General features: G+C 50.1%; 5 protein-coding genes across 5 annotated transcripts; 1 reads left to right on the top strand and 4 right to left on the bottom strand.

The window, feature by feature from the left end:
• Positions 1–1,185: 1,185 nt before the first annotated feature.
• BCR38DRAFT_424340 (marvel domain-containing protein) lies at positions 1,186–2,435 on the bottom strand. Its single transcript, XM_040859647.1, has 3 exons — positions 2,350–2,435; positions 1,861–2,158; positions 1,186–1,772 (listed from the first exon to the last, which is right to left on the bottom strand). The coding sequence occupies exons 2-3, from the start codon at positions 2,131–2,133 to the stop codon at positions 1,563–1,565; spliced, it is 483 nt and encodes a 160-aa protein (XP_040719077.1). The 5' UTR covers positions 2,134–2,158; positions 2,350–2,435; the 3' UTR covers positions 1,186–1,562.
• A 1,853-nt stretch (positions 2,436–4,288) lies between these two features.
• On the bottom strand, positions 4,289–7,687 carry BCR38DRAFT_363494 (P-loop containing nucleoside triphosphate hydrolase protein). Its single transcript, XM_040857203.1, has 2 exons — positions 6,071–7,687; positions 4,289–5,965 (listed from the first exon to the last, which is right to left on the bottom strand). Exons 1-2 carry the CDS (start codon positions 7,575–7,577, stop codon positions 4,356–4,358), a joined length of 3,117 nt encoding a protein of 1,038 aa, XP_040719076.1. The 5' UTR covers positions 7,578–7,687; the 3' UTR covers positions 4,289–4,355.
• Positions 7,688–7,752: 65 nt separating this feature from the next.
• Positions 7,753–8,996, bottom strand: BCR38DRAFT_464123 (U3 small nucleolar ribonucleoprotein IMP3). Its single transcript, XM_040862662.1, has 3 exons — positions 8,839–8,996; positions 8,717–8,781; positions 7,753–8,648 (listed from the first exon to the last, which is right to left on the bottom strand). Exons 1-3 carry the CDS (start codon positions 8,902–8,904, stop codon positions 8,225–8,227), a joined length of 555 nt encoding a protein of 184 aa, XP_040719075.1. The 5' UTR covers positions 8,905–8,996; the 3' UTR covers positions 7,753–8,224.
• Positions 8,997–9,194: 198 nt separating this feature from the next.
• Positions 9,195–10,157, top strand: BCR38DRAFT_482272 (ribosomal protein S18; the record flags this gene model as incomplete). The annotated part of the gene is made up of 3 exons (XM_040863481.1): positions 9,195–9,294; positions 9,399–9,763; positions 9,924–10,157. The coding sequence occupies 3 exons, from the start codon at positions 9,195–9,197 to the stop codon at positions 10,155–10,157; spliced, it is 699 nt and encodes a 232-aa protein (XP_040719074.1).
• Positions 10,158–10,282: 125 nt separating this feature from the next.
• BCR38DRAFT_336180 (pentatricopeptide repeat domain-containing protein) lies at positions 10,283–12,764 on the bottom strand (the record flags this gene model as incomplete). The annotated part of the gene is made up of 2 exons (XM_040855432.1): positions 10,283–10,451; positions 10,510–12,764. The coding sequence occupies 2 exons, from the start codon at positions 12,762–12,764 to the stop codon at positions 10,283–10,285; spliced, it is 2,424 nt and encodes an 807-aa protein (XP_040719073.1).
• Between the last annotated feature and the right edge of the window lie 394 nt (positions 12,765–13,158).

The raw sequence follows: 13,158 nt of genomic DNA, 5'->3' as shown, positions 1-13,158 counted from the left end.
CTCTTTGTTAGAGTAGAGTACCGCTCTTTCCGACAGTCCAGAGCAATTTCCATCATATTTTACCCAAGGAGTAACTAAGAGTAGCCCAAACAGCCGGTACACTTCTTACGGAGAGAGCCCCCTAAGCTCCATCCCTGCTAACTGGCGCGACTTTCAGCCAGCCCAATGAAGGTCCGTCAAGACCGGTAGATATCCGAAACTGTGGAACTGCCAGGGCTATTTGCGGTCCTTGGTCACTCGTTCATATTCATAAGCCACAGCGTAAACCTACTGGCCAAGGCGACATCATGATCTTAGCCAATGCCATGCTTTGTGACAGGCGAGGCTCACGTCATGATGAAATACTGAGAAAAGACGATACCTGTGGCTGTGACGTTGAAGTTGGAGCGGGGGAGGGGTGGGTGGCGCTATCGGTGGAGGGGCCCGTCATCCTTGCAAAATCGATCAGGAACGCACATGGGGCCGTTCGGCAGAGCAGCAGGGACCAAGCTGGGGTCCCAGTGGACTCCCCGTTGACGCAAGGTCGATCTTGGAGGCTCTTGGCTGTGGCTAGTGAGCGGCTTAGTGCGTCATAGACGACGCAGCTTAAACCTGCTTCCGTGACGCTCTTATGATGTGTTTTACTGGAGTCATTTTCGTGTCAGGAGGCATGATCTGAGGGTGCTAATGCACGAGATCACGGCACAAGGGGCAAAGGGAGAGGAAACTCGGTTAGCACGGCCCGCTTGCCATCATTAGCCACAGCGAACAGCAAATTCCAAAGACGCAATTTCACATTTCCATACTCATTTCGAAGCAATGCTGGTTTTCGGGTCTTGGCAGGGGCGGTGAATGACCTTTCAGGTTTCTATGGCTCTCGCGAGTTTGGCTGATCGTGGAAATTATCGATGGTTTTCTTGACATCAATCGGCTGGAGTACGTAGGCCGAGCCGTAAGGCTAATGCGCTCATTGCTCAAAATAGATATCTCGAGTACTATATCAACTTCAATGTCGAGATGCGGTCTCTTTTTTTCCACCCTTCCACCTAAGGAATTGATTTAGTCACTGACTGCAAGTTTGACTATGACAGGTGAGATATACCCCACACGCGTCCATGACTAATGGTATGCTGCCGTGCTAAGTGTGGAGTGGTTCACGTCTGGATTTAAAATGATATATCAAGTGATTTTATAGATCAAAAATGCAATTCGTAAAAGCTTCCATCGTATTTTAACTTAGGTATGATAGGTCATATTATAAAAGAGAGATGTCTGGATAAATTAGTAGGTATTTCGCAACAGCGGGTATCAATATTCATAAATTCAGCAAGTTGCATGAGAATGGTATCACAATCCCCCATGCTTTCAAGAAAAGGCTTTCAATCATTTCCAAATTCCCCGTGTCGTAAAACAATTATCCGCTGTCTTCGGATGTCCAAATTCACTCAAGAAAATGGGCTGCATGAATTCGTAAACCGACAAGAGTGAATCAGGAGCATCTCAGGTCGTGTGACGATAATTGGTTCATGTCGTGGACAAGCTTGTCACATGTCGGTCGGTGTTCGTGCCATGGTTGACGATATTTAGACCCGGCTGGTGCGGCCATATGTGCGGCGGCGGTAAGTCCTATCGTGGTCGCGTACCCACATGAACCCAATGATGGCGCTGACCAACCAACAAATGGCCGACAGGAACGAGAAAGCGATGATGGCCTTCCAGTTACCGCACTGGCTGACACCACGGAATTTGATGCCCTCCCAATCGAAAGCTGAACCGCAAGCGCCATCAAGAAGCTGCAATGTGTTAGTTTCTTTTTCCGCTATTTAAATTTTCTCTTCTGCGAGCCATGGTTTATATATATGGGTATAGCAGTGAACTTACTCTGACGATCAGACCGAATGCGACGAACCAACAAATGGAAATAACGAGGTCGACGGGCCAATGGACAAAGCTACCCGAGAAGGGGAATAGCCAGATAATGGCGAGGAGGATGGAAAGACCGGCAACGACTTCGGCGAATATAAAACGAGCTTGATCCCAGGAGCTGGTATTTTCGACGGCATGAAGATAGGCGCCGTTAACACCGGCAACGATGCAGGCGAAGACAAGCTCTGCGACCCGGAGGACCATTGAGAGGAGGCTAAGCATAGCCATTTTTGGCGGTGGGTTCCTGATAGTACTAGGATAATTAGTCCCTTCGCTAACGTTGGGTTTGGGTGGGTTGTTGGTTGTGATTTATTGAGAAAAACTAGTTGCGGCTGCTATAAGGAAAGCTTTAAACTTAGTTGATGGGAGGACGGCCACGAGGTATGTATTTATTCAGATGCTGATCGAGTGAAAATCCGAATCACTGGCGCCGATGACGCTCACCTTGAAAATCAAACACAAATGGGGACTCATCATGCCTATTGGGTGACAATTCGGCCAGTGGTACCCGGCCATGAAGGCAGCACTTACCATGGAAAACACCCACGGCCGAGCACGAGATTCATCCCCGGGGTGCCGTGGCATGGCTTACGTGGCGCACATTTACCCACCAAGGCCAAGGGCCGGCACGGACTGGCTGCGACCTCCCGATCACGAGTGACTCATTGAGTTGACTTGTCAATGGTCTGCTTGTTTGTTGAAAACTAGCACTTCCAGGCGCTTCAGCCCAAGTATGAGGTCATCCTGCGCCCAAGCACTGGAAAAATCTGCCAAAATCAAGGACGGGAAATTGTGGCGTTGGTGCCAGCCCTACTCCGTCCAATGATAGTGGCTTAAAACGCTGAAACGGCAATGCGGGGTGCGCTAACAGGGGTATTGGCAAACATTGCTCGTCAACTACCGGCGTTTTCCTGCAGCCTACCAGGACACACACACATGGCTTGACGAGAAGCTTCTGCGCAATTGACATCTCAAAGACTGGCAGGGAAACGGACGGCACTCACTACGGGGCCTGCGGATTCTGCGGATGAAGATGGGCTCGGCTTTGAGAGGTGGATCACGAGCCCGAGTTGACTTCAGAATGAACACGAGTATCAGCTTATAGCTGGTGAACACCCACGGAGGAGTTCTGACGAATGCTATGGCGGGCCAACATTAGCAGCCCGGCGCTTTTCCAACATCAAACTCCAATTACGACACGGGAGGCCTTCTCGATCGTCCAAGTAACCCTGATTTCTGTAGTTGATAAGTTCAACAAGACTCAAAATGACGACACGCGTTATTCAGAATGAACAGTATATCGGTATACTCGGCCTTCATCTGAGGAAAATCCTTCCTAATTTCACACTTCTCCATCTGACACATATATCCCTGCGCAGCCCTATTTACCCTTTGGATGATCGTTTAAACATGTGGGAAAGCTGTTAGTGCAGGGGTCAAATCAGGAATTTTGAGGCGCCACTAGCTTGACATCATTTCTCCTTTCGGACTTTTGCAACCCTTTTTCAGTCTGATGACTATCCGTCAAAGATCTCGATCACGGTTCAAGTGGGACATGTGGACTGAACTTATTTGCTGAAAAAACCGAAGATCGGAATGCGAAGGCTGTTCCGGAAACGGCATACGTGCTGAGATTCTTGATTTCGGAGGCACTCCAAAACGCTACGATTTGCAGCCAATGGCATCACGCAACGACTTGTACACTATAAGCTGTGCATTGAAGAGACGTCGTTCTCTGTCGGCGATAGGATGAAGTAGTGGCTTTCATTAATCCGAACTATCCCAACTCACTTATGACACAACGAAAGAGCTAGTCAGACGAATAGATGGCTAAAGAGTCTCGATCTAGTTTTTCTGGCCAGCTCTTTCCCCCTCTCTTTCTTTTCCCAACGTGATAGCTAGTACAAGATTGTTCCCCCCCCTCTACCTGATGCGAGTTTCTGCTGCCATCAGCGATGAGACCACATAGGACTGATCATCAACGACCTGTTTTAATAAGAGATAAGATATCCGCATGTCCTGTGCCTCAACCGCCGAGGGCTGTGGGTTCTCATGATCTGTGAAGTTCCACGCTCGAGGTAACACTGTCATTTAAAACTAACCTATACACTTGTGGCAAACTGCAATAGTCAATTTTGTGACGAACCACATGCTTGATGAACCTAAAAGACCAGAACCAAGTGCGATGAATATTAATTTCATATGTCCGCTCAATTTGAGTAGTCTCGAAGCATTTTACGTAGAGGCTCGGCATCGCCTCTCTTGAAGTGAGCTTATGACGCGGCGGCAAGGTGGTTTGACGGCGGAAATACTCACACACGCGAACTAGGCAACATGATAACAAAGATAAAGTTGGCAAAGAGATTGCATTTTGCTATAAACTGTCAAGAAAATGATGTAATGCGCAAACCAATCAACTCCTCCCAATCCTAGGGTATCATGCCGTTGCCTCACAACTCATCCGTTTCCTCGCTATCTGATAGCCAAATTGATCCCAATGGCTTATTGACAATCACAATTGCCGGTTCTTCATTATTAATTTTCATGTCGCTGCTGAAAGACGTAGCCCTAACTTCATCTTTTATTTCGTTTTCCACCACATTTTCAGTCGGCATCATATGCTGCTTCTCATCCTCGTCCTTTATCTTCGTCTCCCCCTTCAACTCATCCGTCATATCAACACGAAGCTTCTCTTCTCCCTCGGACTTCACCTCGCCCAGCTCCTTTAGCCGTTCTACTCTCTTCTTGTAGAACATATCCAGCATATTTCTCCGTTGCTCCTGCGTCAACCCTTCCACGACCAGGGCAAACTCAGTGGCGTTGGGAAAGTTGAAAGTCTTGGCCATTGTACAAAACTGGCGTTGCATGACATATTCCGGGGGATTATACCGATATATGAGGCTATCGCGATCCCCCATACCGTCAGCATTTTCCTGGCTGTCGAAGAAGAGTGCTCTGCCCGTGGGGTTCAGATCTTGACTGCCCTCAAGTTGCGCGCGCCGGGACAGCTGTTCCTCGACTTTGGACGAGCCGACTACCTCGGAGTTTTCGTGGGTGTACTCCACTCCAACTGACGCGAGGATACCGTGAATCGGATCGGTCTTGGATTTCTGAGCGGACTTAAGTTCTAATCTCTCCTTTTCATCCTTGGTAAGATAAGCTGCCAGTGAGCCCAGCCCGCCTGCATCGTCCGCTTCTTCCTTCTTGAACAGCTGAGTGTCGTCGTCGTCTTCCAGCGCCTTTTCCATGTCGATGTCCACGAGGTTGACTCCGACTCTTGCCTCGGCAATGTTGGTCTTATTGACGATTTCTCGTAGAACAACTTGATCGCCGCGGTAAGAGAACAAGTTCTCAATACCGAAGATCTCCCCCTTCCGGTCGCTATCCTGTTGGACACCTTTGAAATAGCGACGTTCTTTGGATGCGGTGTAGCCAATGTTTGCTTGTTGCTGCTTGTAAATTTGCCGTGCATAGGTGATTTCCTCGATGGTACCTGCAGAAATGAGTCGGTAGACTTCCACGTCGCGTACCTGACCAATTCTGTACGCTCGATCCTGGGCCTGAAGGTCGTAGGATGGGTTCCAATGTGGATCCATAATGATAACTTTGTTGGCAGATGTGATGTTGAGGCCGACACCTCCTGCCTTTGTGGATATCAAGAATACGAACTGGTTGGGGTCCGAGTTGAAGTCGTCAACAGTGTTCTGTCGTTCTTCGTAGGATAGAGATCCGTCCAAGTAGCTAACGCTGTAACTGGTGTTATGGAACAAGGACTGGAGGATTTTCAGCAGTCGAACGCTGTGTGAGAAGACCAGCACTTTGTCACCACTGCCATGCCAAAAGCGCAAGAGCTTCTTCAAGATTGCCCATTTGCCACAGTACTCGGGATTGGCGATGTTCAGAAGTGAGTCTCGGTTGCTGTACAGCTCTTGCCATTTGTCGGGCATAGCCGCCTTGAGGTATCGGAGGTCCTTGAGTAATTTCTCTTTGGTGTCCGCAGTACGGGGAATCAGCAATGTCAAATGGTTTGACAACTTCTGTAGAGAGATCACCATGGGAACTGCGATATGCGCGGTTAGATGCTGTTATTTTCATAAGACGTCATGAGTACTACGTAGATTCGTCGGAGGGGTGGATGCTATATTTGACAAACCAGGACACTTACAAACCAGTGATTTCCAACTTTCGCCCTCAGTTGTGGTCTGATGGCAACACCAGCCTCGTTTCTTGTCGGAACCACATTCGCATTGAACAAACGCGGACTTGACAAAATCCACAAGCGGATCCTGTATGAAGTTCTCGTATGCTTCTTCCTGGAGAGCCGTGAGGGGACAGAATACTACCTTGTCGCTCTTCTTTGGCAACTGATGGGAAATCAGACTTTTAGCCCGGCGCAAGAAGAACTGTGGCAAGAGGTGGTTGACGAGTTTTGATGCTGTTTCACGCGCGACCTTGAGTTGCTGGGCCGTGGCGTCGTGGCTTTGTCCAACCGTCAGTGGCTTGCAAATAAATTGCTTCCACTCTCCAAGGGTACCCAGTTTCCCTGGGTTAGTCCAGTTGAGTAATGTCCACAGTTCCTCATACTTGTTCTGTATGGCAGTGCCGGTCAGTCCAATGCGACAGAGGGCGTTGACTTCGTTCATCGCTCGAGTGACGCCGGTTGAGGGGTCCTTGATACAATGACATTCATCCGCGACAACTACGTCCCATGGCGTCTTGTTGATCTGGTCGTAATTCAGTTTGTAAGTTGAGTATGTCGTGATCATGATTTCAAGACGGCCTGCTCGAGCAGTGTCAAGCACATCTTCTTTCCCGACACTGTGGTAAAGATCCGTATTCCAATATCCCCATCTAGAAAGTTCATTCTTCCAGTTCTGGGTCAAAGAGCCGGGGCATATGATCAGGACTCGAGGATACCAACGTTCAGAATTACGCCTGAACTTCCGCATTCTCTTGGCATCTCGGCGGTCCCCAGTCTTGCCAAACGCCGCTGCTAAGAATGCTGCGATCTGTACGGTTTTCCCAAGGCCCATGTCGTCACCGAGGATTCCACCAACTTGATAGACAAAAAGATAATGAAGGAATTTCACCCCCTCAACTTGATAATCCCGGAGATATTGGGCGATGGACGCAGGGATGAAGCCGGCCGAATGCTCGAGAGGCACATCTTTATACTCGCGGGATGGTTTTATGCCGCTCATCTCATCAAATTGAGGCCTCTCATCCAGGTTCTCGAGAGTCTCATCATCAGAAAAAGATATGCCCTCATAGTCCGGAGGTAAGCGCAACCCGCCTCTCTTTAGCATCGCCTTGTTCTTGTCAAAGGCTTCGCGACGTTTTCGCAGATGCTCAGGCAACTGTTTCTCGGCACAATCCTCATCCGGTGAAGACGCGTGCCGTGCCTTCTTACCCTTGTTTGCGAGATACCCTCGGGAGACAGCTTTCCCCTTGCCTTCAGCTTTGCGAGGTTTCGTTTGATATTTCTTACGTTTCTTGAAGGCTTCATACCCCACATCGTCTGAATCGTCTGTCCATCCGACTTTTTGTACCGCCGCAGTCTCTACCCTGCGTTTCTTCTTGGACGGGCCTTCGTCGCTCTGGTCGAGCGATTGCGACAAGACAGTAACACCATCGTCATCAGAGATATCGATGGCTTCGGATGATCCAACCATGCTGATGACGGCAATGATGGGCCAGGCTCGTCTCACCGCGACTTATCACCTGTTTGGGTGATCGATTGGGCAAGGACGACTTTAGGAGACTGGTTAGGGGCTCGGATACGTGCCTGAGTTGGGAACTTGGGAAGTCGCGTTGCAGCAGCTAGCTGACGCCAAAAGGCCGCGAGATCACGTGACTTGCTGGCTCAAGTGGGGTTCGTTAACACTTCACACTCCTTCTCCTAGACCGAATCTGATTGCATCACAAACTGATAGTTGAGGTTTGGGTAAAATAATGGAGCGTAACTCAGACACAACGCCATGAAAACAGCCACTTAGAATTGCTGGAAGGAGACGCAACTTGGAGCCGTCTTCGTAATCTCGGAACCCTATGAGTTTAAACGTCAATAGATGATAACCGCTTTGGCTATGTATCTTTTGAACTATTACTTTTCTCTATGTTGGGTATATCACGACTCAAATCATGTCACGTCTCACTTCGATACGCAACTGATAGGGCCCCTTTTCTTGCAGCCCAGGGGAAGCGAATCACTTTTCCGGCCAACAGATAAACTCCAGGACGCCAAGCAATGCAAAGTATGGACCTTAGATCCAACTCTTTCCGGTCCTTGTACAACCTCCCCAGGTCCTCAACCCCTCCCCTAGTGCAGCAACTCGAAGTCGTCCAGCTCATCCCGGTACTTCATGATATCCCGCTTAATCTTGCTGCCCACAGTCCAAGTAACAAAGTCTTCCATGGACCGTGTGATCAAGAACGCCGGATCGGTTATCGTCTCCGTACCCACTCGTACATGCCCCTGCTCAATGAATTTGGTGGCCGCTGACACAGTCTCTGCCATACGGAGCCTTGTCATGACCACGGGAAGTCTCCTGCGGGCGAATGCGCTCACCGTAGCTCCATGCTCGACGCTGGACAGCTTGCTCGTGCTTGACAGGATTCCCACGTCGTACATTTTTTCCAGGAGCAGCTGTTCGTGTTTGCGGCGCACAGGGTTGTCGGGGGGTAATAGAGAGAGTCGATGGGCGAGTTGACGTAGAGATCCACAGAGGCGGTTGTATTTGTGGCTGTAGAAAACGAACTGATCAGTCTGATATTCCCGGTAATTCTTGGAGTGAAAATGGAGTATACACACTAATCTTCGGGCTTCTGGATCATGTACCGACGGATGACGGCGGCATCTCGATGGTCGTTATCTTGCTACAATAGCCGGAGAGGTTAGCTTTGTGATGGAACTGGGGATGCAAGGATACGTACCTTATATGTGATGAAATCGACTTTCTTCAGAAGCTTCTTCTCATGATGCTTTAATTTTCGGACCATTTTTGCGGTTGCAATGCTCGTATAGCTGTTTGCGCTCAACTTGAATTGTTCGCGATGATTTCGAGGTCTCCAAGTCACCTTGGAGTGCGATTTTGGACTTTCTTGCGTTGGTCCCACTCTTTTGCTTCTCGGCGATAAGATAAGTCACGATAAAAAGCGGAAGAACCCGTTCACGGCGAACCAAATTTTGGGGCAGCTTGGCTTGCTGTGACGAAAGACAATTCGCAGCAGCGGTTCGGGATAGCGTCAGCTTCTACTCCAGCAGTGAAGACTCCCCCCAATTGCCTACAATGCCACCCCGGATACCCTACTTCAGCGCCCTGCGGCAACCGGTATCATGGCTCAAACCTCAAGCCCGCCAAATCTCCAAGACTGCAGCACCGCAAGCAAGTACGTCCCCATCCCGTCTTCTCTTCTCCTTGCCTCTCCGTCGACCGCCCCATCCATCAAGCCTACCCATCATATTCTTATCATACAGCTAACCCACCACGCAGTCCGTGACGTCCCATCCGCCTCTAGCAATCTCCTCGGCCTCGAGCCCTCCGGTGATCCCAACTTGTCGCGCACCTACCCCATCGGCAACGCCACCAAGGGGGTAAGCAACATCTTCACGGCCTACAACAACGAGAGGTACAGCAGGATGCAGCCGCCAGCGGGCGAGCGGCCAATCCTGGATGCGCTCCAGCAAAAGAATATTTCCGAGGACTTCATGCGGCAGATGCCCCGGCGCTGGCGCGAGGGCGACCTCTATGCGCCCCATGACTTGAGCCCCCAGGAGGCGAGCAAGTGGCGCCGCGTCACGACCGCCAAGACGGATTTGGTGGATATGCTAGGGCTGAGACCGCTAGATATGTATAGGGTGAGTTCTAGAATTTTTACTTTTTTAACTGATGTTGGACTAGTCTTGTTGGTGAAGAGAGGGGGACCGGGTGGGGTTACAATGAATAAGGGAAAAGGGATGCTGATAATGGGATTTTTTGGTTTAATGTTGGAACGACAAATGCTAATGTCGTCTACAGAACTTCTCATTCATATCAGAATACATGACCACGCACGGCAAGATCATGCGCTCTGAGCAGACAGGTCTGCGGCCCGTGAACCAGCGAAAGGTGGCGAAGGCAATCCGACGGTCCATTGGGATGGGCTTGCACCCGAGTGTCCATAGACATCCGGAAATACTAGCCCAGCTGTCTTCCAGCCGATATCAGCAGAACGCCCCTGTAGGGAAAAGAACCAACCACTTGAGGGTTTAGTGGACATCAGTCGTCAGCCAGAGGGACGAAGTATCTGTTGTACGACAGCTCCATTCGATGGCGACATTGATCCATATGTACAGATAGCGCGAATTGTCTATGTATAGATTTCGTATTGTACATTTTTACGCCTTCCAGGGCGGAGACATCCGGAACTTGCGTAATCCCTCGCTGTCTCGCTTTCTTTTTGTTTTGGCCAGCTCTGTCCAAATATGGGGAAACTCTTCCTGAGCCCACTTTTCAAAATCGTCTTTCTGCTCATCATTTGCCAAGCGGTTGTACACAACGGCAAGACTTATTCAGTGTTAGCATGAGTTGTCTAGAACAACTATATAACGGAAAGGAGACTCACGTCATTGTGTCGGGCTCCTGGTTGACTTTGGCCTCCATCTCCACCAAAAGTTTCTTTGCCTCATCTGGATTGCTGTGTGCTGCCACCGCCCCTGCGTATGCCGCGTAGACTTTCGGGGGTACGTCAATTTCCATCTTTTCCATCTTCTCCCAGAGAGCCTTTGCTTTCTTATCGCCGTTGTGGTTGATCTGGTATATCCTGAAGACGATCTCTAACGAATTATACGATGGGCCCTCGACCGAGTTGCTGATCTCCTGCCAGAAGTCCAGTGCTCGGTCATCTTCTTCGCATGCTGCGTAGGCGATCATCAGGGCATTGTGTAACTGCGTATTTGGTACGACGGTCGTATCCATCTTCAGCATGTTGTGTACAATCTTCAGGCTTTCTATATCTGGGCACCTCCCGATGCCCTCAAAGCACTGAACATAGGTATCAAGTGTCGGCCTGTTGGCAGGGTTCTTCGCTTGACGCATGTGGCCAAATACAAAACAAGCCATGTCCGGCCGTTTGCGGCGGAAGAAGCTGTCCATAATCTTGACGCGGTCCTCGTTCTGTGTATCTGGGAAGAACTGACGCAGTAGCGCATACGCATCCCAAACGCGGGCTGTGGTGTTCTTTGTCTCCAAGCAATATCCTACGAAGGACTTGCATACCATCTGTCGCTCGCGCTGACTAAAGTTGACTGTGTGAAGTGATAGCGTATCAATGACTTCGAAATGTTCATCGTTCTTTAGAAAGGTCATGCATATTGCCACGACCGTTTCCGCCTCCAAGACCGCCGTGTCTTGCTCCAGATGGCTTACGACATCGAGAACCCTCTCGTGGTTTGGTGTCGGGGCCGTACACATGGCGCGGATCAGTTTATTCAAGGCCGGCCAGTCCTGCCGGTCGCCATCAAAGTTCTGGAGGGATCGGTACGCGGAGAAGGCGCCGTCCAAGTCATTGGTGCGTATCCTGTACTCCATTTGAAGGCTGTGGGTTTGTCTATTCGCTTTCAGTCCTAGTTTTGATATCAAGGAAACGAGGCGCTCGGCGAGATACGCATCGTTCCTTTCCACGGCGGTTTCGATGAGGCCGTTGATGGTCTCAATGCTGGGCTGATATTTAGGATCAAATGGGTGTCGGTCAGAGTATGCCGTCATCATGTGTTCAATGTGATCAGCACCCTTCCCGAGCAAAATGACTGCGCCTTGATATATAAGTAGTATGCTTTCTCCGAAGTACTTCGTGTCGGTTAGTGACTCGAGTCCGTTGACGACGTCTTGATACAAGGATATCGCCCAAGGTTTGTGGTTATTCCGCACCGCACACCGGAACACCTCTTGGTATGTTTTCGGTGTTGGAGGGGCTTCGGGCACAACTGGTCTCGTGAACCAGTCTTTCATCTTGTGGAACTCATTTTTTTGAGCATAGAAGGTCGTCACTATCTCCTTGGCGCCCGGGTTGTAGGCAAGCCCAGCTTGTTGCTCCATAGCGTCCAGCATTTCCAGTAATTGGGTTTCGTTGCCTTCCTGTGCAAGACCACGGAGCACAGGAATCCACAGGGCTTTGGTACGTCCCAATCCAATGTTTGGGTCATTTCGGCCAACTTTGGCCCAGAAGTCCAGTAAGTATTGCCTGGCCTCGGTGGATCTTCCATACTGGGTCAAGGCTCTTAAAAGCACCGCCAAGTCGACTGCATATTCTGCCTCATCCGTCATTTTTGAAGTCCCCCGCACCTCCCGACGCTTGTCTTGAGCCATCTTTCGTATTTTTGCAAAGAGGAACTTAGACAACTTGACATGATCGTCCGTGTCATCCCGCGGCACTATCAGGACGACCTCCCTCGCTGTCCTCAGATCTCCCACTGTGAGGCCGCCGTCAAGCTGCGATGGATGGCAGAGGTGGTTGAGGACGTTGTGGAGAATTCTTACTTGGGTTGCAGTGAGTGGCTGACGACTGGTCATCTTCTTGTGCCTGCAAAATTCTCGAAACGCTGCCACCAGTTCCTCATTTGAGGGGAGCCGAAGATCTTCTGTCTTGTGGTTCCAGTATTGCACTAGTATCTCGTATCCGGGATCGATCTCGAGGTCCTTGGGCGCCCGGGGAGGCTTCCTGAAGAATTCGAGGAAAGTCCTCCTCTGAGAGGACCTTGTTACACGGGATATGACGGGATATCCGCGCAGGGTAGGTCGAGCGAGGACGGGGCATGGCGGCACCAGGGCATGGTGGGCAAGCAGGCGTCGCAAGACATGGCGGGTCAATTGCGACCGCATAATGGGTAGTATGGCTATGTACAAAGACTACTAGATGGTGATTAGCGATTGTATGCAATATCAACTTTGGATCTGCCTTTGTCAACTTACCTGTGCATGGCTGAAGCTGTCATCGGCGGTGCACCGTTGCGGAAGCACAGCTTGAATTCAAATGAACATTGGAGCTCTAAGAAAAATCACTAGAGCTGCTTTCACACCAGCGGCGCGTCATTCTCACTAGGTCCCTGGATGGCGAGAACCATCGTTGCACTTGCAGCTCCAAGCCGATGTGGGGCCAAGGTAGAACTTCGGCACTGAAACTGCGACAGCTCTGCTCACTTCTGTTCTCCTCTAACTTATGGTTAGTTTCCATGCTCGTCAAGCCTAAAAACGGCGGTTTAACCCATTGCTAACA

The sequence above is a fragment of the Pseudomassariella vexata genome, assembly GCF_002105095.1.
Source record: "Pseudomassariella vexata strain CBS 129021 chromosome Unknown BCR38scaffold_3, whole genome shotgun sequence".
Taxonomy (NCBI): Eukaryota; Fungi; Ascomycota; class Sordariomycetes; order Amphisphaeriales; family Pseudomassariaceae; genus Pseudomassariella; species Pseudomassariella vexata.
Note: the sequence above shows the minus strand (reverse complement) of the source record. Positions and strands in the feature narration are given on the sequence as shown.

Bases quoted from the DNA above. Each gene is read 5' to 3' on its own strand.
- BCR38DRAFT_464123 (XM_040862662.1), bottom strand. From the start codon at position 8,904: ATGGTCCGAAAATTAAAGCATCATGAGAAGAAGCTTCTGAAGAAAGTC. The intron at 8,782-8,838 runs GTACGTATCCTT...CGGCTATTGTAG, and splicing joins TCGATTTCATCACATATAAG to CAAGATAACGACCATCGAGA. The intron at 8,649-8,716 runs GTGTGTATACTC...CGTTTTCTACAG, and splicing joins ATCCAGAAGCCCGAAGATTA to CCACAAATACAACCGCCTCT.
- BCR38DRAFT_424340 (XM_040859647.1), bottom strand. From the start codon at position 2,133: ATGGCTATGCTTAGCCTCCTCTCAATGGTCCTCCGGGTCGCAGAGCTT. The intron at 1,773-1,860 runs GTAAGTTCACTG...AACACATTGCAG, and splicing joins CATTCGGTCTGATCGTCAGA to CTTCTTGATGGCGCTTGCGG.
- BCR38DRAFT_363494 (XM_040857203.1), bottom strand. From the start codon at position 7,577: ATGGTTGGATCATCCGAAGCCATCGATATCTCTGATGACGATGGTGTT. The intron at 5,966-6,070 runs GTAAGTGTCCTG...CGCATATCGCAG, and splicing joins AAGTTGGAAATCACTGGTTT to TTCCCATGGTGATCTCTCTA.